The following is a 24,410-nucleotide window of genomic DNA, read 5'->3' as shown; positions in this document are numbered from 1 at the left end:
CCATTAAAGTGACTCTAATGAGCAGTGAACATGTTTAAGATGGTCAATAGTTCAGATATTTCACAATAGACTACTCATATAGGTGAAAAAGCATTGGAAACTCAAGTTCCTGTGTGTCGTTTTTCATACTCCCCACTCCATACATACCAGCAATAACTAGTCAAGCATCTGCTAGATGAAGCACATTAATGTTAACACTTTTCCCTAAGACTTAGAGCTTTGATCCTTTAATTTAAAATGATTTAGCTAGCAGGGAATTAATTAATCTGCAACAACCCAGTTCTCTCATTGTAGAATCACACTTAGGTCTGTAAGAAAAAATAACACTTTATTTGCAAAATAAAAGTAATTACATAGTGATATAAATAAACTGACATGTACAAATAATCTATGTATCTATCCCACAAGGTATATTTCTGCTCAAACATATGAATGTCAAAGTGGGTCACCAAAGTTATCTACAAAGCCCAAGGGTCTACATCCTGGCTTAGAAATAAATTCTGAAATCTATGTATTCATATACTGTACAAAGTTTCAACTTTCTTTTTTTCTACAAATAAATGTACTGAGTATGGAAATTACAGAGAGCTTCAAATTCTCACCTTCAAAATGTCTTCTTGAGGAGAATACAACTTGTATTAAATGAATTTCTTTCAGGGTTAACACGATGTAACGTGTATGGCCTAGCTTTAATCTCTTTCCTTCAGATCAAATGCAAATTTATGTTGAAGACTCCTATGGATTTATAACACTCTTAAAATGACAAGATACAGCTAAGCCGTGATCCTTAATGTGGATGTAAAGCTATACAACAGAGAATGCAAGAGGGTATTAACACTTCTCTTACACTGAAATGCAATTTCACATATAAGCTCCATTTATACAGGCACACAGACTTACTGAGCACAATTTCTCAGTTTCTTTTAAAACTTGAACACATTAATGTTCAACTCTGGCAAAAATAAAATAAAATAAAATATTGTCAAGGTAGAATCACAGTATCAAAAGCACGATCTTCTGGATTGGGAAAGGCTTTAACAATGAAACTATTCAACACTTTTACTGAAACCACACTACCTTTCGTTTAAAAAAAAAGTACAACCAACAAAGCAGAGCATTGTTAATTATGGTTTCTCCAAGTTTACTGCAAGTGCCCCTCCCGCTGAATTCGAAGGCGCTCCTTTTCCACTTGCAAACGCTCTTTTTCAATTTGCAACTTCTCTGATTCAAACTTCAAGAACTGCAGCCTTTCCTTCTCAAGCTGCAAACGCTCTTTTTCAATTTTTAGTTTTTCAGTTTCTAGATCCAAAGGCTGTAAGGCAGGTTTTTCAGACTGGCTGGAGTCATTCTCCACGGCAGGTTTTTCAGCATGCAGAGCTTCAAGCCTCAACTTCTCTCGCTCAATTTGTAACCGTTCCTTTTCCAGCTGCAACCTCTCATGTTCCAGGTCAACGTGCCGCAACCGTTCTTTTTCAATCTGTAGGCGCTCCTTCTCAACTTGCAGCCGTTCTGCTTCAATATCCAGTCGCTGTTTCTCCAACTCTAGCTTCTGTTTCTCCAGGCTAATCAGTAGATGGGAATCTTCATAGGCCAACCTAGCCTGAGCAGAGCTTAGGTTTCCAAATTCTTCAATGTGGGTGAAATCAGGAAGATCACTTTCCTTTTTGGAGTCTGGCAACACTGAGGAAAGAATCTCCTCTTCTTCCTCAATAGGAAACTAAAGAAATAAACCAGAAATTTAATAGTGTCCCATTGTAACATACACTTATCAAATGAAAATAAAATGAGGGGCCTACAGTTAACATTGACAGTCCACAAATGTACAGTATGGGTTCTACAATTGCAGAGACTGACAAAAGATGTTACAAATGTGGTGAGACCACTCAAAAAAATAAATAAAAATAAAAAAGGAGCTTCACGCCCTGACATCCTCTCAACTGAGTAACTACAGGCAATTTTACTAATAGCTTGGTTCACTAAACTCAAATCCATGACAAGGCATAATCACATTGCAAGCTTCCTTCTATATATCAGCTGTCGCTTGCAGTATATTTCATGCAATGAAATATATTATGTAGCATGTTACACTCTAACATTAGTGGAGGAGGGATGGAAATACAGCCTACAGCTTTCAGTAGCCATGTCATCTCCATATTTTTGTTCTGTTTGGTTCTTGTTTCAGCTTCTAATGCAACCAAGAATATGTCAGTAAGGCTACATCAACTATTTGAGTAATTTCTTACTCCCTACAGTTTTTTTTCTAAAAAATGTATTCCATGAGCTACAAAGAAAGAACTACACTTATTAAACATGACTATGCACAAGGAACCTGTATGCACAAAGAAATTCCTCGACGTCATGTCAAAACATTTGCCAAATTGTCTTCTGTGCCCCTGTCAAATTATCATTGAAGCCTGTCACAACACAATATACCACAATGTCCAAATAATATATATCAAAATGTTATTCCTATCTAAAAGTGCAATACTAGCCAGCAGCTATCCAAGTTTTACATGGCATCTAAAAAAGATGTTCAAGATAGAGATTTTGGAGCTTGTGGGAAATGGAAGGTCGACTGCTATGAAACAAACACTAAGGTCACCTCAGTGTGTACCTGTTCTGTCTAAACTAAAAATGTGCAGTGAATGTAGGCTTCTCATTAAACCTAAGAAACAAGAGTGAATTGTTAGTACAAATTGCAACTTGCTTTGCAGTTGAGCAAGAAAAAATGTGTAAGAAGTAATTTATACATATGCCATCTATACTAACTGTATAGGAAGTACCTACTTCAAAATTCTGCGGATCTTCCTCCTCTTCTTCTACTTTGATCTCAGTTAATGATCCACCTGCTTCTCTGAAGTCTGTGATATTCTGCCATTCAAAACCAGATTCATTTGGAAATCCCATTTTCTCATCAATATCTTCATTGAGAGAGTCGTCCAAATCAGACGATGGAAGGTGAAAGCCAGCACCCACAAGTTTTATGTTGGTATTCAGACGCTTCCGCTTCATAAGGGCTCGCCAATCAAGGTATCGTCTTTTGACTTCTGTTCCTGTCCTCTGTTCTCCTTCACCTACAGCATTCACACACTCTGCTATTTCCTCCCAAGCCTTCCGTTTCATCTCATTAATAGTTGTATTCAGTTGTTTGGAAAAAAGCACATCTCTCCTTTTTCGGATTTCTTTAAGTAGTGTTTGAGTTTCCTGCACACTAAAATTGCTTTTCCTTTTCCTTTTCAGTTGTTTCATCTTTTCCAGTGTTCTCTATACTTCTTCCTGCAGCAGATTTAAACAAAGGTTATTGCCCTTCTGCCTTAATAACCACCATGGAGCTCAGTTTCTTAAGTAAATAACAAAGTAAATATTGAACATATGTATACAGATAGCACTTATATGATGCCAAAAGCATCTGTGTTACAATCATAATCATGATGAATTAAAAGATCCTCAATTAAGATAACAAAGTAGTTTCTTTATATGCAACATAAACACTACAGCTATTTTTACGTGGCTCCATGGGTTTTATACGGATATCCAAAACATGTCAAAGATGTGCCCAATGTTTAAGAAAATATTCTGCAACCAAATCTGATACTTGTTTAAATCTGTGTTGCTTCTATAATATTTTAGTCAACATCAGAAACATATTTGAAATAGCTACAGTAATTTAAATTTATCTCAATTTTTTACAGATAGAATATGTAATCCTGATATTTCTCAAATATTACATAACTATAATTCAACACTCAGACTATCTATCTATCTATCTATCTATCTATCTATCTATCTATCTATCTATCTATCTATCTATCTATCTATCTATCTATCTATTTATCTATCTATCTATCTATCTATCTATCTATCCTTGCATACCACCCAATTACTCTAAAATCAGTTAAATCAGACAATGGCAAGAGAGACAGCATAAGTATGCTGTGGCTCAAAAGAGAATGCCCATAAAAGGTTTTGTGAACAGCCTACTCTTCATCATCCTCTTAAATGCCAGGAAGAAGGGAGACTGAAAAGTTATATTCACTAATGTACTATTTACACAACTCAATTATGAATCAGTCTAACCAAATGTTTTTCAGACAAAAAGTACAGAAATATAGAACAAATGGTTCAGAAGCTTCCCTGAGCAGACCATTCTCTGGAGTACTACTAGTGTTTCTACTCCAGTCCCTTTTGGCTGCCACTTACAGAGGTAGGGGAGAATTTCTCTCAGAGGCCAAGAGCCAATGGCCTACTTTCATAAATAATTCCAGATACAGGAGTTTCTCCCATTCTCTCATTCTGCTGAAGCCCCCCCAGTGCCAGCGACCTAATTTAGAGTGTTTGCCAGTCCTCCAGGATAGGGCATGCAAACAAGCTTTCAGAGTTATGGGGGGTCACAGATTATGACAAAAACAGCAGGGTCCAGTACACAACTGGGTTCCAGCAATAGTGTGCCATTGTGTGCAGAAGGTTCACATTTAGGGATTAAGATATTATTCTAAGCTATTATGGAGTCAGTTATTTTTTCTGAATAATTACTTCTAATAGCTCACCTTCTTTGGTTTGGTTATTGCCTGTCATTAATCAGTACCAGGAGCAGTGTGGGGGGGTTTGGAGGGAAATTAACAGAAAGAACTGAATCAGAGAAAACCTCATGCAAGAGTTGGAATATGCAAAATGTGTTGGACAATCAATTTTCATATTCACACATTAGAGTTCTCATTGCCTTTGGTTCTGGGTAAGACAATGGTCATCATTATCTGTTATGCACAGATTGTATAGAAACTACTGAAAACATTGCAGGATTATAACAACACAATAGAGCAGTAGCTACATCTGCAGTGACAGGATTAAATAATTCTTTGGCCTGATCCAAACGGGCTGTTTTACTGTTCCTATGTTCAAACCACCAGCAACAACATGCTGCTCTGAAACATTTATACTTTAAATACCTCATTCAGTAGCAGCACAATACAGTCTTGCTTTCCTAAGCTATCTTGCCTACTCCAAAGGTTACTGGCTAAGAATCAGAAAATCATAATATAAACTTTCATCTCCTCCTTCTGTTTTACAGACTATTTTCTTTAAATAAAAAGCAGGGATAATTAATTGAAAAAAATACAACAAATACCGGATACATTTACAGAGATGCTGAACTTCTTCCAAAGCTACTTAAAAGTCTTATAGCTTCTCTTTCAAATAATAATCTTCCTGGCTCCTTGTGCTCCATTTTTTATCATTAATTATTAGTCTCTGCATAGATCATAGCAATCAGGAATTCAAGTTAAGAGGAATTATGGGGCTACTCTCCTCTGATGGAGAGTACAACACTATTATTATATAAGTATAATTCAATTAGTGGTTTTTATCACTCTGAGATTCTTAGAGTAAAACTTTATTAAGCCAGAGTAAAATAAAAAATAAGCATAAAGGTACTTGGTCAATATATGACAGCTGTAAAGTTAAAACCTCAACTTAGTATTAGATTTGCAATGACCTTTAAAAAAACATTTGATTGAATCCGTCTTGCTCTTTTTCTCCTGCTAATTTGAAGTGCTGAGAGACTGACTAGAAAGGTACAGTATTTGCCCTACTATTTGTGCCATGTTTCTCACTGTGCCTTTAGAGAATTTCAGCACTAATTGCGAGTGGATACAATCTTTTGTCATGAGTATACAGTATATCCACTGTATGTCAGGCCTTGTGTGGTTAATTTAAATGCCAGGGTGTGTTATAGAAAAGTTTGCATCAGCTCAGGACAAACTTCTTTGTGGTCAAACACTGAGTGTTATATTCCATTCTTAAGTACTAAAGAGTACTGCATATAAACTGTAGTAAATCACTGATATAGCACTAACACTGTAGTAAAAAAATCATGCTTACAGAACCGATAACAGGAGGTGAAGACAAATCTTGTAATGAACAGAATTTTATATTTGGCATAAGAATTATTAATCCCCAATATTATTCATTCTCACAAAATGATAAGATTTGAAAACTAATTTTAGAATTATTACGGTGACTATTTTTGATAATTAAAAGAAATCATCCCCACCATGCTTTTATTTACTTTACTTTTATTGGACTTTTGTCCCGCCCCCCCCCCCCCCGACAAAGTCTACTCGGGGCAGCTTTGCTGCAACCTCCAGTGGCTCCCTCACAATGAATGGTAATTCCATGGGCATTCTGGGATGTGTTTAAAGCACAGTTTGCTTTAAACCTACATTCACAGGAAGTGAATATTATTATTTTTTAAAAATCGTCACAGCTGATGACGTCAACAACTTTATATGGCACAGCTATACAAACATGGTTTCAGTCATGAAATACAGGAGGAAAGAGCTTCTCTGAAAGCATTTTTAAAACATAGCTTGAAACTGAATCAGTTCGAACTATAACAATGCTAATAGTTTAAGGTTACAAACAACTCAGAACTGTATGAAAATATTTGCAATATGTTTCAGGATCAAGACTGGATTTTAAAATAAATAAGTTAACATTGGCGTAATCCAAACCAAATTAAACACAAAGTTACGCAACAAGATTTTACCAGGTTTAAAGACCATATAGTGCTGGTAACTCTTTTCTTTGCAAAACAGTCTGGTTCTCTTCCTTTAATAATTGACTTGTTTCTGATAGGTGTGTTTACTGCTTTTTCAACATAGGTACATTATTGTTCATAAAAATCTTCTGCTTTCAAAAACTTGCAAAGACTGTAAGTTTTAGGAAGATAAATGATATTTTAGTCTAAGCCTCCCGACTTAAGATTTGAATTATTTCTGTTTAGCCTTAAATATCTAAATTTCATTTGATGCTCCCTCTATTGCTCTCTTCATGTCCATTACTGTATTTGCTTCCTCTCTACCAATTTTGTTCTTCAGCTTTGATCCTGATTTCACAGCCTTTTCTCAGTCAGAAATCCTTTGTAAATTCTAGTTTTGCCAGCATTCATTCCCCAAATGAAGATCTATTCATGCAAATAAGCCATGTAAAAGTTCCATTTTTGGTAAAAGAAAAAATGATTCTAGGACTCATATTCCAACTTCATATTTGATGCCCACAACAATGTTTCTCTAGCGGTCCATCAAAATTCCAGTATCTCTTTCTTCAGTAGCAATAACTAATTTAGAATGCTTTCTTGCATAAATGGCAAGAATGGCATGTATCATACTTTTCATTTATCAGCACCAAATGGCATTTAACATTTCTGTTTCCTAATAAACCTACTTCAATACCCAATTGATCATCTTACAAATATAAAGAGTGTACGTTCCGCTCTCAGTACAGATCTCAGACCACAGCAAAATCTGAGAATAAGTTAAAGATGGCAATGAAGTTGGAGGTTATTCTATATTCTATTTTTGGGTTCAGGTAGACTGCCACTGATACCAGATCACTTTGGTCATGAAGCACTAGTATTATACAGCATCACAGAAAAAAAAATTAGTCACATTTCAACAAGAGTCATCTAACCAGACATTTATTTATCTACAAACCTCTCATCATGAAAGGAAGTGAAGACTGGCAGCTATTGTGATAAAACGGGGGGGGGGGGGGATATGTGAGCACCAGAACTATTTTTTCTACTCTAAAATAACTGGCTGGGAAGAAAAGAGGATTTAAAAGGCAATGGCAAAGAAACAAATCACTAATCTTGCACAAATCAACTTTCTTTGCTAACAGAGATCTCCTGGGCTTTGATGAACTTGTGTGTTCAAATTATGAAGCCCCGAGTCATGTTAAGTACACTCCTAAACCAATGGGCACAATGTACAGTGGGGTCTCGACTTACGAACTTAATCCGTATTGGAAGGCAGTTCTCAGGTCGAAAAGTTCTTAAGTCGAATCTGCATTTCCCATAGGAATGCATTGAAAACCATTTAATCCGTATCTGCTCTTTTCTTCCATAGAAACTAATGGGAAGCTGCTATTCCGCCTTCTGCCACTAGAGGGGGATATTTTTTCTTTTTTCCTTTTAACCTAAGATGACTTAGCTTTAAAAAAAAAGGAAAAAACGAGTTCGTAACTCGAATCTACGTTTGTAAGTCGAGTCCATATATTCCTATGAGAGCGGTTCGCAAGTCGAAACGTTCGTATGTCGAGCCGTTTGTAAGTCGAGACCCCACTGTAACTCCCTCGCTGGGTGTTTTTAAAAGCCATTTAAAAACTTGGCTCTTCAGGCAGGCCTTCCCTCCAGTCAATTAATTGCTTTGTTTCTTTAATTTCCCCATCTTGACAATGTATATATCCATTAGTTAGTTGGCTTTATTATTATGTATCATTATGCATGTTATTTTATTGTATTTTATCATTTATGTGAGCCACCCCGAGTAGAGTTTGTCTAGAGGGGCGGGGTAGAAGTATAAATAAAGTACAGTAAAAGTAAATAAAGTACTGTAACTTGCACTTCAGGCTTGCAGACTACAATGATTAGAGTACTGTGGCTAGCACTTTTAGCCTAGCCATGGCCTGCCTGCCAAGACTTTCAAAAGCTGAACTATTAAGCATTATTTATATGACTTTAGATAGATAAAACAGATAAGAGACCTGGGTGTGATGGTGGATGATGGTTTTGGGGATGGTTCCCTATTTTGAGATAATATCTGATGTTCCACAAATCAGAAACTACCTCTGTCGATTCCTGATGCCTGATTCCAGACATTTTTAAGCAAACCACCAACTCTGGCCTGTCCTGCACTGGTCAGACCTCACTTGGGGTACCATTTCTTGTTCTGAAAACAACACAGATTAAGGAAGATATGGACACACTCGAATGTGTCCAGAAGAAGGCAGCCAAAATGGATCTAAGAACTAAGATCTATAAGGAACAGTTAAGGGAGCAGTAAGAGGATTTTTCTGGGGGTAAGGGCTGTTCATCAGTGAAGCCTACCTTGAAAATGCCAGACTCAGTTTTGTTTCTGCACAGAGGTTTAAAGGCCAATTGTCAAAAATGGTTTAGCTGGGATTTCCTGCACTGCCATGATATAACTAATGACACTGGGGTCCCCATCAACTCTACAATTTTACCACCCTATAACTCAACTGAATAGAGGGTAGAATAGAGCACATTATAGCACTTAGAATGGGGGTGGGAACACTTCTAACACTTCCTTCGAAAAATCCCTAGCAAATTAAGCCTGACTTAAATTGTAAATTGGCCTAGAAATTCTGCCCTGATTTTCTTGCTTTCTATTGAGGTTTGGGTGGGAGCATTCAAAAATATGTACAAGGAAGGAATAAGAGCCCAAGGAAGCATGCAAGAAAGACAAGATGCTCCAAATCCTGCAGCTCTAAAAGGGGTTGGGGGATATGGAAGAAGTGATAAAAGAAACAAAAGAGGGTTACAAACTAAAAACTACGTCTGAACTCACCTCACAACATTCTGTAAGGAAGGCCAGTTGGATGGTACAATTAAAAAAAAAAAAAACCTTGCCTGGAACTACTACCTCAGAAGTCCAAAAGGCAGAATACAGTAAAAATAGTACAGTAAATGAATAATACCAGGCTCGCACTGCCATTTATGAAGACAAGGAGCCTTAAAAAAGCGGGGGGGGGGGGAAGAGATGGCTGGGATACTCAGGAGCCCACCCTTCCCCTAGAAGTAGGTGCCCTGAGGAAGGGATCTAAAGAGGCACTTCGGAGTCAATTGGGTGGGGCACAACAGGGAAGAAAAAAGCTATTTGCTCCTGCCTCCCCCCCCCCCTCAGTTCCTGAAGGAAGAAGCGGCTCCCAAATTCGCACGTCAGAGACGGCGCCTCGGGGGAGGGGAAGGAAGCCTATTAGAAAAACAGCGACGTGGGAACGAAGGTAGAGAGGGAGGAGGCGAAGGAAAGCCTCTCGGTTCCCTCATGAACCAGGACCTCCCCGCGCCCCACCGACGGATGCAGCTCCTCCTCTTCCTTCCTGCCTCCTTCCCACCCACCCTCAGTAGCGCAAAAAGCGACTCACCTGCGCGCAGCGCTCCCCCCCTCGGAACGCCGGCCTTTTGACCCACCCCCCCTGCCTCCGGTGATCTCACCTGTCACTCAGCCTCGCACGTCGCGCTCCTATTGGGCAGCGCCGCGCGCCCCGTCACTCGCACGCGCTCCCCAACGGTTCCAAACGCTTCCCCGTGTCCCGCCCCCTTTTCCCAACTCGCGCCACTTTGCCAATCACTGGCCTTCCCTCCCTCTTTAATGCCGCGCCTCTCTGGGGCCCTTGGCGATTGGCCGGAACGGTTGCTTGTCACCGGAAGAGGGATGCTCACTGGAAACGAAAGAAAGACGCGGGAGATGATTTCCCCCGCCCCGCCCCCATCCCCTCGCCACGCCCTGTGAGGAGAGTCAGTCAGACGAGACGGCGAGGAGGGGTAAGGTGGCGTCTGGACGCGTGGCTTGGGTGTTACCTTTGGTAGACTCCCACCTAGGCCGCGGGCGGTTCCAAAATTAATACCGACAATGTGTCCCCAGGAAGTCTTACCTCACAGCCGGTCTCTTCTACCAGGACCGGGCGCGAGTGGGGGGGGGGGCGAACAAGCAAAGGCCACCCACTGCAGACGGCCCAGATTGGGGGGGGGGGGGGCTATGTGCCTTGCAGCACCCTGGGGCAGGAACAGGGCGCACCTCTCCCCTTGAACCGCTCTTATTTGTTTCTGCCTTTCTCAGACCAGGACCTTTGGACAGGTGTGGTTTCGAAGGAGTGGCTGGCACGACCGCTGGTCACTCAGGTGCTCGCTCTCCTGGCTTGCTTCCCTTCGGGCTGCATCTAGGGGACTGCCAGGAATGTAAGCGACAGGGTGGCTTTGATTTAAATCACGGTTTAAATCATAATTTAAATGATGTTTCGTTTAGATGGTTTTGATGGTTAACTTTTTTTAAAAAAATCATATATTAAAATTTAAATTGTAATTTAAATCAATATGATTATTAAAAAGACAGTGATTTTTTTAAAAATCCACCCTGGTAAAAGCAGGACAGTTCAATGCATTCCAATGGGGGTGGGTGGGAAATTCACCAAAAATTAACGAAGACTCAGAACAAAGCCAAATTAAGTTTGCAACTGTTTCACAAGGTGCACTAACGATTCCAAGCATTTAAAACAGGTTTCAAACATTTTAAGACACTTTTAAATGATTGGAAACGGACATTGTTAAGTGAAAATCGCCCATAGAGAACATCGTTAAACGATGCGGAAAATTCCTCAAAAAACCCCATTGCTAAGCGAATACAGGCAAATGTGAAGTACAAATGGAAGAGGCAGGATTGCAGCTTGAGATTGGTAATCAAATAGTCAAGGAAGACATTACTTTGAACAAGTTTAGATCTTGATGGCCAGATGAACTGCATCCAAAAGTATTGGAGGAACTGGGTGAAAGACTCTCAGACCACTGTTTATTATTTTCTAGAAATGGAGGATGGGTGAAGTGCTAGATGCTTGGAGGCTAACACTGGCCTCATCTTCAGAAAGGCAAAAAAAAAAAAAAAAAAAACACCTGTGTACCAGTCAGCCTGACATCAATCCCAGGAGAAATTCTGGAGCAGATTATAAAGTGGTCAGTCTGCAGGCAATTTGAATACAATGCAGTAATAAATAGAAGCCAACATGGATTTGTCAAGAACCACTCCTGCCAGACTAATCTCACTTTTGGATTCTGTAACTTCCCTGACAGGGGAGGTGGGAATGCTGTAGATATAATAATGTATATCTTGACTTCAGCAAAGCTTTTGACAAAGAGTTCCATGATTTTCTGATTAGCAAGCTAATTAGGTGGGCTGGGTAGAGTAACTATCAGGTGGATACATAGTTACAGAGGTGTGCTGAGAGCTTATCAGTGGTTCCTCAAACTGGGAGGAGATAACAAATGACCACATGGCTCTGGTCTGGACACAGTGCACCAACATTTTTATTAATGCCTTGGTGTGAGGGTGCGGGGAATGCTTATCAAAAAATTTTGATGACACAAAATAGCAAATACTGTGGAAGACTGGGCTGAAAATAGCAGATAAAATTTAGCAGGGGTAAATGGAGTTCTACAACTAGGGAACAAAATTATTACCAGAAGGGGGATATTCGGCTCAATAACACTACAAGTGAAAGGGATCTTGGTATTGTTGTAGATCACAAGTTGAGCTTATAGTATGATGTGGCTGCAGAAAAGACAAATGCTATTTTAAGCTGTATTAAGAGAAGTCTCTATATCCTTAAGATACTAGTCCTCCTGTATTTAACCAATTACCTCGGGAGGTGGTGAGCACTCCCAGCGCTGGAGGCATTTAAGAGAAAATTAGCGAACCATCTTTCAGATATTCTTTCATCTCAATTCCTTTATTGTGCAGATGGTTGTACTCAGTGCCCTTATAGACCATTTCCAGCCCTGTTATTCTATTACTGTATCTTGGTAGGCAGAATCAATTAGTTTTGGAATTGAAAATTGAAATTATCCAATTTTCATAGAGGTTGGAGATGACAATAGTCACTTCTTCCAAAAGTTAGTCACCGTAGTTATGTAAGCTGTAGAAGAATAGCTGTAGACAGGATAAAAGGAGGTGGTGTTGCATGTAGTCCACTTATAATGAGACACAGTTTTCTAGAGACTGTCAAACCAAAGCAATAAGTTCAGTGTTCAGCAGCAGACAGACCTGAGGCACTGGACCTTAGCAGATGCCAAAGAAGCCAACTCTGCACATTGATCTAAGCAATTGTTTAAAAAAAGTGTGTTCTCATTAGAGTTAGGTCTATTCAGAAATAAGCCTTTGTTCTTCACTGTAAAGAAAAATGCTCTGCTGTGGAGGTGGTTTTGTATTATGAATTGCAGCGTAAGCATAATATACCAATTCTAATGCTCTGTCCTTTTATTACGCAAATTAGCAAATATTCTAGCATTCATATTACCATGGCTTATTTTTACAACACAATGGTTTCACCAAGCATCAGCACTCTCCATTGTATAAGTGCTACTAGCCTGAAACAGGGCTAAAAGAGCTTTGTAATTTGCAGAACAGCCCAGAGATTTCTGATTCTCAATTCAGGATGAGAAAGCATATTTTGTTCTATAAAAATAATTTCTTAAAATACACTTTTTTTGTTGAAATTTGACATTTTAAAAATTCAAATGTGAGAGAAAGTGGAACTCCAAAGAATAAGCTGTGCAAACACAAGACTGTGTATATGTGTATGTACTGTGTGCCATCAAATTGGAAGTGACTTATAGCAACCCTAATAGGGCTTTCAAGGTAAGTGAGATGTTTAAGGAGCAGTTTTAGGCTGGTATCTAGACAAGTTTGAACATCTGTACAGTGGGGTCTTGACTTGAGAACTTAATCCGTATTGGAAGGCAGTTCTCAAGTCAAAAAGTTCTCAGGTCAAATCTGCATTTCCCATAGGAATGCATTGAGAACCATTTGATCCGTATCTGCTCTTTTCCGTCCATAGAAACTAATGGGAAGCTGCTATTCCGACTTCGACCACTAGAGGGGGGTATTTTGTTTCTTTTTTTCTTAGGTCAAGAAAGGTTCAGGGAAAGCAGGGAAAATACAGTCCAGGCAGTACAGTACCAGGCAGTCCGAAGACTGTCTCCCAATCCACTCTCTAAACGCTGGGAGGAGTGAGGAAGCAGACAGGCACCCTTTTCACTGGCCAACAGTTAACTGAAAGTTCCAATTTTGCACTTTCCCTGCCTCCCACGTGGGTTTTTTTCAGTTCTTAACTCAAATCTAATTATGTAAGTCAAGTCAGTATTTTCCTATGAGAGTGGTTCCTAAGTCAAAATGTTCTTAACTCGAGCTGTTCTTAAGTCAAGACCCCACTGTATTGTGGATGTCCTAGGTTGAGTGGTATAGTGACTGGCAGTTAAGTAGCTAAATGGTGATTGGTTACTGTTGTGTGAGTGTGGTCTGAGGATGTGGTGAGAGTTACATTAAGATACGACCTTTTCGGGAGAAAGATCAAAAGAGTTACAAGCAGAGAGCTGAAGAGAGATGTCCGTTTGAGATTTAGTAGTACTCAGTGGTAGAGTTTATGAAGAGAAGCCCATCTATTGTGGTTAGAGTGTGCATTTAAGAAAGAGTAAGAATCTGAAATGTAATTATTTTGAACTTTAAATACTGAAGGAATATATTTAGATCTTACTATTGTTTAATGTTTAATGTTCATATCTAAGAACCTACCTTTCCTTTCATACCTTTGTTGTTATATGCTATCAAATCAGAACTGAGTGACCTTAATACCGTCTTTAACATAAATGAGTACAGTACAGTGGTGCCTCACTTAACAATGTTAATTGGTTCCAAAAAAAACATCGCTATAGGAAAACATCGTTAAGCGAAACACCATTTCCCATAGGAATGCATTGAAAACCGGTTAATCTGTTCCAATGGGAACGGATTGCCGTCCTTAAGCGAAAATCCCCATAGGAAACATCGCTAAATGAAACAATGTTTTTTCCCTCATTGAAAACCATTGGACTGTCCGTCCAATGGATTTAAATGGGGAAAACAAAAAGTCACCAAAAATTAATGAAGACTCAGAACAAAACCAAACTAAGTGTGCATAGGTTTCACAAGGTGGACTACCGAATCCAAGCACTTAAAACAGGTTTCAAACATTTTAAGACACTTTTAAATGAGCAAAAACGGACATCGTTAAGTGAAATTCCCCCATAGAGAACATCGTTAAACGATGGGGAAATTTCCTCAAAGAAACCCATCGCAAAGCGAATACATCGTTAAACGAAGCAATCGCTAAGCGAGGCACCACTGTATTTAACTAGTGGTTTTACTAATCCCACCCTCACTCCCCATGAGTTTCCATGGCTAAGTGAGGATTCAAACGCAGGTCTCTTGTGTCCTTGGCCATTATATCTACTACTACAGTGGTTCCCAACCTTTTCTGAACTGCAGACCGGTAAGGGGGCAGGGCACACACTTGCGCATGTGCAGGTGGTGGCGTGCATGCACAGGTGGACGGAGCACCTGTGTGAGTGGACAGAGTGTGCAGGGGTCGGGAGATCTGTCTCTGCAGCCTGATCCTGCCATGGACTAGCACTGGGCCATAGACTGGGGGTTGGGGACCCCTGTACTACTGGATACCTATTACTTATGTTGCCTAGCCAAAAAAAACAACCCCTTTTTGAATATTTATACCAGTATCTCATCATTACTTGTTTTCCTAATAAGGAAGCTGGCTAGATAGCTAAAGGAGCAGAGGCTTAGAGTTCAGTTCCTCACTGTGTATCCCAGAAGAATCAGCTTGTTTCTCCTTGGGTTTCTCCAGGATGGCCCCTGAAGAAGGAAACAACAAACCACTTCTATGTACTTTCTACCTAGAACGCTGAAAAGGGTCACCCTAAGTCAGAATTGATTTTGCAGTACACAATTATTAAATACAGATTATTAACAAACAAAAATATACTCATGTCCCATGAAGCTATAGTTCACCAATAGGAACACAGAGTTTTATTGAGATAAGAAAGGCTTTCACAGAACACCTGAATTGGAGCTACTAGATGGCAGAGATTGGGAGTTCAATTCCACATTGTGCCTCAGAGACGGGACTTAATGATCCATAAAGTCCTTTCTAATTCTGCAATTCTAGGATGGTGAGCATCTAAGACACCAATTTAGGGCAAAGGAGGCTCTAACTGGGACAGTATAAAACAGTGGGCCCCAACCTTTTTGGGACTATGGACCAGCTGAGCCTCTGAGGAAGACACCCTGTGCACACTCTCTCAGGCACATGTGCGAAGCAGTGGGGGAGCACGCGCTGGTGTGAGTTCTCCCCCACCCCTTCACACATGTGCAGGAGCGCCTGCACGCCCCTGCCCAACCCTTTGCCTCAGTTGCATGCATAAAGAGGTGGGGGATTGCTTATGCTGGTGCTGGCACACATGTGCGGGAGGTCTGACTCTGTGGCCCAGTCCAGCTCAGGCCATGGCCTGACCAGGCAGCGGACCAGGAGTTGATGAACCCTGGTATAAGAGGGACAACCCCCAAAGTACTTGGAATGGGGTTTTGTGAGGAGGGTGTTCTTGCAGTTTAATGCCTTCGCTAGTGGCCTAGGATTTTAGGCATTAAAAGATGTAAAAGGGTGCCCTTTATTGCCTGAGGGTGTGACCCAATTACAGTACTGTGAAAATAAGCAGAAAGATGAGCACTTCGTCAGGGAATACCTCTCTATGTTGTGCTTTTAAAATGAAGAAATCTTGGAGTAATCAGAATTGTGTACTTCAATTTCTGGTACTCAAATTCCTGAATTAATTGTACCACACAAAGTAGATGAAGAATCCAGTTGAGGTCAGGGGGAGCAGCTTGCATAAAACAATTATTACCTTGTTTAAACAAGTCAAAACTGGCAAATAATGTGTTTGAGCATTGTGCACCAATGTACAGTAAGTTACATCATTTCAACCAATTTGCACAGTAGCAAGTACTTTGAAAGATCAAATTTATGCCCAGTTTTAAAGCATGGTAAATAATACTGAAATCTTCCCAAAATCTGGATGAATTCCTCTATATCTGGTCTCATGAATTTTATGGCCATTATAAACAAATTTTAAGCCCATCAAAAATGGTTAAAAGATTTTAGGCCATTTAAACATCTTAATGTAGTTATGTATCCTTTGTTATTCTATGTACTACAGCAGAATCTCACATTTATAAAATATCTATTATTGATAGCTCATATATCTATTTTTTCTGTTTCATCCCATGCATGGGAAAAATGAATTTGCTTTGTATTAAGATGGTGTTCCTGCAGGGTAGCCCTACAATTATACTTTTAAAAAGAGGGTAGCATTTGTCATAAAAAGGGCAGTGTGATCCAGTGTTTCCATTCAGTTTCCTATAAACTTAATGGATGTGATTTAGCTGTATATAATTTTAAAAAATGACACTATGCAAAAATGGTGATTTACAAGTTTAACACTGGTATTTCTGACAACTGCAAAATAATCATCATTGCACTAATATCTAATCAGCAAATAGTTCAAAAATTAACAACTAGTCATATGAAATTATACACATTATATTATGTTCTTTAAGTCATGCCATATTTCACCTTTACCAGCAATACAATATTTGAACTGTTTTGGTGCGATTATATTTTCTCAGTGCAAATAATACAATGTATTCTGACATGCAGCTGATGCGTTTAGACTATATTTGAGGCTGGGGGCCAAAAATCGGCAAAACTAGTTTTGCATGCCTAGTGATCTCTTGTGCTTCTTGAAAAGGACCTCCTCACCACCACCCCTGTGTATAATAAACTGCTTTTGAAACTGAGGTATTTCAAAAGCAGTTTCTGTTTTATAATGAGGTTTATGTACAAGAAAAAGCCAAAAATCTATCTAGATACACCACGTCCATGGAGCATGCTCAAGAAACTTTTTGGATCCCAGCCCTAATCCAGTGAAACTAGTTAATACTTCTTCGTTAACATAAAATTCTTATGGTTACTATTTGGCCTATTGTTTGTATTTTGTGCTTGAGCTCTTTCAAGCTGTTTGGCATAAACATCTTACAATTTCCACTTGCATACACCCACTGAGTTCAGAGAAACATGTTGTTTAGTTGTTAAGTCGTTTCAAACTTGTCATCACCCCATGGACCAGAGCACGCCAGGCCCTCCTGTCTTCCACTGCCTCCTGGAGTTGGGTCAAATTCATGTTGGTAGCTTCGGTGAAACTGTCCAACCATCTCATCCTCTGTCGTCCCCTTCTCCTCTTGCCTTCACACTTTCCTAACATCAGGGTCTTTTCCAGGGAGTCTTCTCTTCTCATGAGATGGCCAAAGTATTGGAACCTCAGCTTCAGGATCTGTCCTTCAAGTGAGCACTCAGGGTTGATTTCCTTCAGAACGGATAGGTTTGATCTCCTTGCAGTCCAGGGACCTCTCAAGAGTCTCCTCCAGCACCACAATTCAAAAGCATCAATTCTTCGGCGGTCAGCCTTCTTTATGGTCCCGCTCTCATTCGGACTTTTGTTGGCAAGGTGATGTCTCTGCTTTTTAAGATACTGTCTAGGTTTGTCATCGCTTTCCTCCCAAGAAGTAGGCGCCTTTTAATTTCGTGGCTGCTGTCACCATCTGCAGTGATCATGGAGCCCAAGAAAGTAAAATCTGTCACTGCCTCCATATCGTCTCCTTCTATTTGCCAGGAACATAACCCACAATAAATATGCCTAGGATTGCAGTCATGAAATTATATTCCTATCTTAAACTGAATGTCAGTGCAAAATAAGTATTCCAACACAAAATACATGACATACATTAGATTCAAGAAATGCATCCATAATTTTGCCACCCACAAATGTCATGATTTTAGGCAGGTGTTTTATCAATACTTGTTCAGCATGAAACCTGTTAATACAGATTGAGATTCAATCATGTGACTGTTGCTTTTCATAAACTTCCTTTCTGATTTTATTATTCTGAAAGTGCAGTCTAAACATTTTTATAGATATAAGCATATAAATTATATAAATCACTTTTCCTCTGAGAAGGAGAGGTTCCTGCTGACATGGCAATAACTTGTATGGCCAAGGATCTAGATCAGTGGTCGGGGAACAAGGGTAAATTACCCCAAATGGGTAAAAGTGAAAATTCTGGGGGTAATGAGCAGAGCGCTACTCCCCTCCCTCCCACCCCCATCCCCTGCAGCCAAACCTCAAATTGTAAGCCACCTCTCCCTGTTACTTCCTCGATTGCAGCAGGGCACTTGTAAATCCGTTCTTTCAGAGATTGGAGATAAGCCTGCTTGATTGGCTACAGCTATGGAATAGCCCCGAGCAATCAATCAATCTGGGGCTTTGAATGCCTGCTTCCTCCAGAAATGACTGCAAGCAAGCAGGAGGTGGGAAAGGATTAAGTTAATGAGGGGAAGGTGCAAGAGACCAAGGGCTTCATCAAACTTATTTAAATGGATGGAGAAAATGGATGGATGGAGGGTGGATGGATGGGTGTGTGTGTGTGTGTGTGAGAGAGAGAGAGAGAGAGAGAAGGAGACTGAAAACTATGAAAAAAGGAACAGGCAAGGCTTGAATTAAGGCAACAAAAAGGGTGGAGGGAGGGAGGGTGGAAGTGTGTGTGTGAGAGTGTGTGTGTGTGTGAGAGAGAGACTGACTCAAAACTATGAAAAAAGGAACAGGCAGGGCTTGAATTAAGGCAGGAAAAAAGGGTGGAGGGAGGATGGGTGGATGCGTGTCTGTGTGTGTGCGCATGAGAGACTGACTCAAAACTATGGAAAAAGAAACAGGCAAGGTTTGAAGTAAGACAGGAAAAAAGGGTGGAGGAAGGGGAGTGGGTGGGTGGATGTGTGTTTGTGTGTGTGAAAGAGACTGAAAACTATGAAAAAAGGAACAGGCAAGGCTTGAATTAAGGCAGGAAAAAGGTGGAGGAAGGGAGGGTGTGTGTGTGCACGAGAGAGAGAGACTGACTCAAAAATGAAAAAAGGAACAGGCAAGGCTTGAATTAAGGCGGGAAAAAAGAGTGGAGGGTGGGTGGATGTGAGTGTGTGTGAGAGAGAGACTGACTCAAAACTATTGATATTATAGTTATCACTATGGTGATATTATTTAGTGTTTGCTTTCTCATTATTTTATTATTATTTTATTTCTTCTCTCTTTTCTTTTCGTCTGGCATGGAGTGGGAGGCCTGCTTGCCCAGCGAGGGGCCTTTTAACATCCCGGTGGTTATGGGTAGAGGGCGATATGGCGTTGACGCATTCTCTGCTCGTGTTAGTAGAACAGTGAACAGATGTCTGAAGGCTGTTCACTGTTCTGAGGCTGCAGTCAACCCCCAGTATCGAGGCAGCCAGTTCAGCCAGCCTTCCACTCTAACCCTGGTGCTGTTGAATGCCAGGTCTGTATCGAATAAGCCCCAGGTGATTCAAGACCTTATCCTGGAAGAGAATGCAGACCTGGCATGCATAACCGAGACGTGGCTCAATGGGGAGGGTGGTCCCCCCCTGGCTCTCATCTGCCCGCCCGGTTATGATGTCCAGCACCAGGGTAGACTGGAAGGACGGGGAGGGGGAGCAGCCATTGTCTATAAATCCAACTTGGAGGTTACCAGGCGCTCCTCGGTGGTAAGGCCGGGTCTAGAGGCACTCCACGTGTCGATAGGGGCCAGGGATGGAATTGGGATTTTGCTGGGCTACCGTGCTCCCTGCGGCCCAGCCACTTCCCTTCCGGAGCTGGCTGACTTTGTCTCCGCGGCATTGTTGGGATCCCCGAGGCTTCTGGTCTTGGGCGATTTCAATGTGCATGCGGAGGCAGAGGTTACTGGGCCAGCTCTTGAGTTCTTGGAAACCATGGCTTCCTTGAACATGTCCCAACATGTCAACGGCCCCACCCACGTGGGTGGCCATACGCTAGACCTGGTTTTTTCCTCCAATTGGGGCGAGAGTGGTCTGATGGTGACGGACCTTGTGTCTATCCCCTTGTCATGGTCAGATCACCACCTGATAAAATCTAACCTCACAGTGGCTCTCTCCCCCCGCAGGGAGCAGGGGCCTATTTCTATGGTCCGCCCTCGAAGGCTACTGGATCCGATCGGTTTCCAGGAGGCCATGAGAGGGATTCCGGCTGACCTGGCTAGCGCTCCTGTTGACGTCCTGGTGGACAGCTGGTCCACCGCTGCCACCCGGGCAGTCGACACGATCGCGCCCAAACGCCCTCTCCGGCGCAGAACTCGTCCGGCGCCCTGGTTCAACCTGGAGCTCCGGGCGATGAAGCGAATTAGGAGAAGGCTAGAGCGTAGATGGAGGAAGAACCCGACGGACAACAACTGGATAGCTGTCAAGGTCGCAACTAACCTTTACCTGAATAAGGTGAAGGCTGCATGTAGATCATTCTTCGCTAACCGGATAAGCGAAGCGTCCAACCAGCAGGCGGAGCTTTTCCGTATAGTGCGCGACCTATCCGGAGTTGGTCCGGGTGATGGGCCTCCCCCTAGTTTTTCACCTGACCAATTTGCGGCATTTTTTAAATCTAAAGTGGAGGCCATCCGCCGGGAGCTCTCTCCTTTTTTAAATGCAGTGAATCGAGCTGAGATGTCCAGCGCTCCGTCTTGCCCGGTTATTTTCGACTCTTTCCAGCCAGTAACGCCTGATTCTGTGGCCAGGGTGCTTGACCGCTGTCGGGCCACCACCTCCTCCTTGGACCCTTGCCCGGCCTGGCTAATCAAAGCAGCCAGGCCGAAAACAACTGAATGGGCCACAGCAATAATAAATGGGTCTTTCCTTGAGGGCAGATTCCCATCTGCCCTCAAGGAGACACTCATTAGGCCCATACGAAAGAAATCTAGTTTGGCGGCGGACGAAATTGGCAATTACAGGCCCGTCGCCAATATTTCTTTCATGAGCAAAGTGGTGGAGAGGGTGGTGGCAGACCAGCTTCAGGCACTCCTGGATGAAACAGATGCCCTGGATCCATTCCAGTCGGGCTTCAGGCCGCGCCACGGGACAGAGACGGCATTGGTCGCCCTGTATGATGACCTTCTGAGGGAGGCCGACAGGGGCAAAACGTCTCTGCTGGTCCTCCTCGATATTTCGGCGGCCTTTGATACCGTCGACCACGGTATCCTCCTGGGGAGGCTCTCCGAGTTGGGAATCGGTGGCCTGGCGTTAGCCTGGCTCCGTTCCTTCTTGGAGGACCGTCCCCAGAGAGTTCAGCTTGGGGAGAGTGTCTCGGCCCCGTGGAACTCCAACTGTGGGGTTCCACAGGGGTCGATTATCTCCCCAATGCTATTTAACATCTATATGAGGCCACTAGCGGGGGTCATCAGGGGGTGTGGAGCGCTGTGTCATCAGTATGCTGATGACACCCAGCTCTACATCTCCTTTTTACCAACAGCAGGTGATGCCGTCCTGTCCCTTCAGCGCTGCCTGGGGACTGTACTGGAATGGATGCAGGAAAATGGCCTGCGGCTGAACCCGGACAAGACGGAAGTCCTGAGGGTGGGCCCCCCCGTGGTTGGTGGCTTGGTTGGCTCTCTCTCGTTTGGGGGGGCCACCCTGGCTCCGGTGAGTGGGGTCCGCAGCTTGGGCATACATTTGGACCCGACGCTCACCATGGAAACACAGGTGGCGTCGGTTGTCCGCTCCGCCTTTTTCCACCTTTGGCGGATTGCCCGGCTGCGGCCCTATCTTGACTCGGGGGCGCTCACCACCTTAGTACACGCGCTCGTAATCTCAAGATTAGATCACTGCAACGCGCTCTACGTGGGGCTACCTTTGAGGCTGATACGGAAACTCCAGATGGTGCAGAATGCAGCAGCCAGACTCCTTACCGGAGGGAGAAAATTCCATCACATTTCTCCTACCCTGGCTAGACTGCATTGGCTGCCCATTCGTTTCCGTATTGACTTCAAAGTTTTAATGCTCACTTATAAGGCCCTAAACGGTTTGGGACCTCGATACTTGGCGGAACGCCTTCACCCACCAAGCTCTACCCGGACCACCCGCGCGACCCAGGAGGTGAGGCTGAGGAGCCTGACGCCGAGGGAGGCCCGGAGGGAGAAGACACGAAACCGGGCCTTCTCGGCGGTGGCTCCTCGCCTTTGGAACAATCTCCCTCCTGAGATTCGCGCGGCCCCTACGCTGGGTACATTCAAAACTCAATTGAAAACATGGCTGTATGTCAAGGCCTTCCCTCCTGCCAGCACCTAATCTAACTTAATTTATTTTTCTCTCCTTTATCTATTTATTATTTGCAATTATCTATGATTTCTGTCATTTTCTGTTAATTGATTTTTAATTTATTTTATTATAATTGTATATATGTTCTTGTTAGCCGCTCAGAGTGGTATAGATTTACCAGATGAGCGGGATATAAATCAAATAAATAAATAAATAAATAAATAAATAAATAAATATGAAAAAAGGAACAAGGAAAGCTTAAATTAAGGCAGGAAAAAAGGGTGGCTTCATCAAATACTGTATCATTTCCTTCCTTTCAAATCAAGGGGGTAATGTTGGCTTATATAATGGGGGGGGGGGGGGTAAAAAAGTTCCCTGGCCCGATCTAGATTTTTCAGGATTCCCTGAGAAGTACAGTATGTGATGTCTGTATTATGTACAGAAAGTAACTCTGGGGGTGACAGAGCTAAGTGCTCCTTCAAGTGTGTTGAAAAAAACAGATGACTGAATAGAGCTTGAGTAGCATTGATTTAATTGGATCTTTTCATGGAGGGTCTAAGGTTGAAATCCTAGATTTCAACCTTAGGAGGAAGCCTCACTGAAATCTAACATTAGATTTAATTCATTATATATAATTAATACTTCAAGCAGCCTCTCTTGGTCCTGAGAAGCAACAATAGCATGTACAATTATACACAAAAATACGTTTTACTGAACTTTTACTTAAATTCCTTTTATGTTATTACCACCAGAGTGGTTGTATTTATACAGTGGTGCCTCGCTTAACGTTTGCTTCGTTTAACGTTTTTTTCGCTTAACGTTTATTTTTTCAGAGGCAGATTGTGCTTCGTATAACGTTTTTCCCTATGGGCAATTTTCGCATAGCGTTTTTGGGACCATGCTTCACTTAACGTTTTTTGTTTTAGGTCCCCTGCTTCGCTTAACGTTTTTTTTGTTTTCAATTTAAAAAGTGTCTTAGAAGGGTCCAAAACAGTTCTAAATGCTTGGATTCGTTAGAGGACCCCTTAAGTCATGTGCAAACCTGATTTGGCTTTGATCTGACGTTTCGTTAATTTTTTGTGAATTTTTGTTTTTTGGCCCATAGGAACCAATGGACCTGTCAAAATCTGACAGCTCCATGCTTTCCTATGGGGGAGAAAACAATTTACAAAAAATTAACGAAAGTTCAGATCAAAGCCAAATCAGGTTTGCACACAACTTAGGGGGTCCTCTAACGAACCCAAGAATTTAGAATAGTTGCTGAGTCTTCATTAATTTTTTGTGAATTTTTTCTTCCCCCATAGGAATTAATGGAGCTGTCAGATTTTGACAGCTGTCAAAAGTTGGGGGAAAAAATTCACCATTAATTAACGAAAAGTCAGATCAAAGCCAAATTAACTTTTGCATCCGTTTTAGAGGGTGCAGAAGCTAATCCAAGCATTTAAAACCATTTTTGACCCTTTTATGACACACTTAATTTTGCAAAAATTGACTTCGCAAAGCCATTGAAACATATTGAGTCAGCTACAATACATTCCAATGGAGGATACATTGTATCGTTTAACGATGTTTCCTATGGGTTTTTTCGCTTAAGGACGGCAATCCGTGCCTATTGGAACGGATTAACCGGTTTCCAATGCATCTCTATGGGAAATGGTGTTTCGCATAAAGTTTTTTTCGCATAAGGTTTTTTTTTTTGGAACCAATTAAAAACGTTATGCGAGGCACCACTGTATCTTGATGCAGTAAGCACTGATATTTTTTCCCTATATAGCTTTCAATAATTTTTATTTGCTACACAAAGTAAA

At 41.7% G+C, this 24,410-nt stretch overlaps 1 protein-coding gene across 4 annotated transcripts; it reads right to left on the bottom strand.

Moving 5' to 3' along the window:
• Positions 1 to 309: 309 nt before the first annotated feature.
• MSANTD4 (Myb/SANT DNA binding domain containing 4 with coiled-coils) lies at positions 310 to 10,123 on the bottom strand. Of its 4 annotated transcripts, none has more exons than XM_078390088.1 (3): positions 10,013 to 10,123; positions 2,788 to 3,276; positions 310 to 1,717 (listed from the first exon to the last, which is right to left on the bottom strand). In XM_078390088.1, the coding sequence occupies exons 2-3, from the start codon at positions 3,247 to 3,249 to the stop codon at positions 1,142 to 1,144; spliced, it is 1,038 nt and encodes a 345-aa protein (XP_078246214.1). In that variant the 5' UTR covers positions 3,250 to 3,276; positions 10,013 to 10,123; the 3' UTR covers positions 310 to 1,141. The 4 variants fall into 4 exon arrangements, with proteins under 4 accessions (XP_078246214.1, XP_020660856.3, XP_072849744.2 ...); XM_020805197.3 differs by having other exon boundaries at positions 9,943 to 10,080; XM_072993643.2 differs by lacking the exon at positions 10,013 to 10,123 and adding an exon at positions 9,366 to 9,529.
• Positions 10,124 to 24,410: the final 14,287 nt, after the last annotated feature.

The sequence above is a fragment of the Pogona vitticeps genome, chromosome 3 (genome assembly GCF_051106095.1).
Source record: "Pogona vitticeps strain Pit_001003342236 chromosome 3, PviZW2.1, whole genome shotgun sequence".
NCBI lineage: Eukaryota > Metazoa > Chordata > Lepidosauria > Squamata > Agamidae > Pogona > Pogona vitticeps.
Note: the sequence above shows the minus strand (reverse complement) of the source record. Positions and strands in the feature narration are given on the sequence as shown.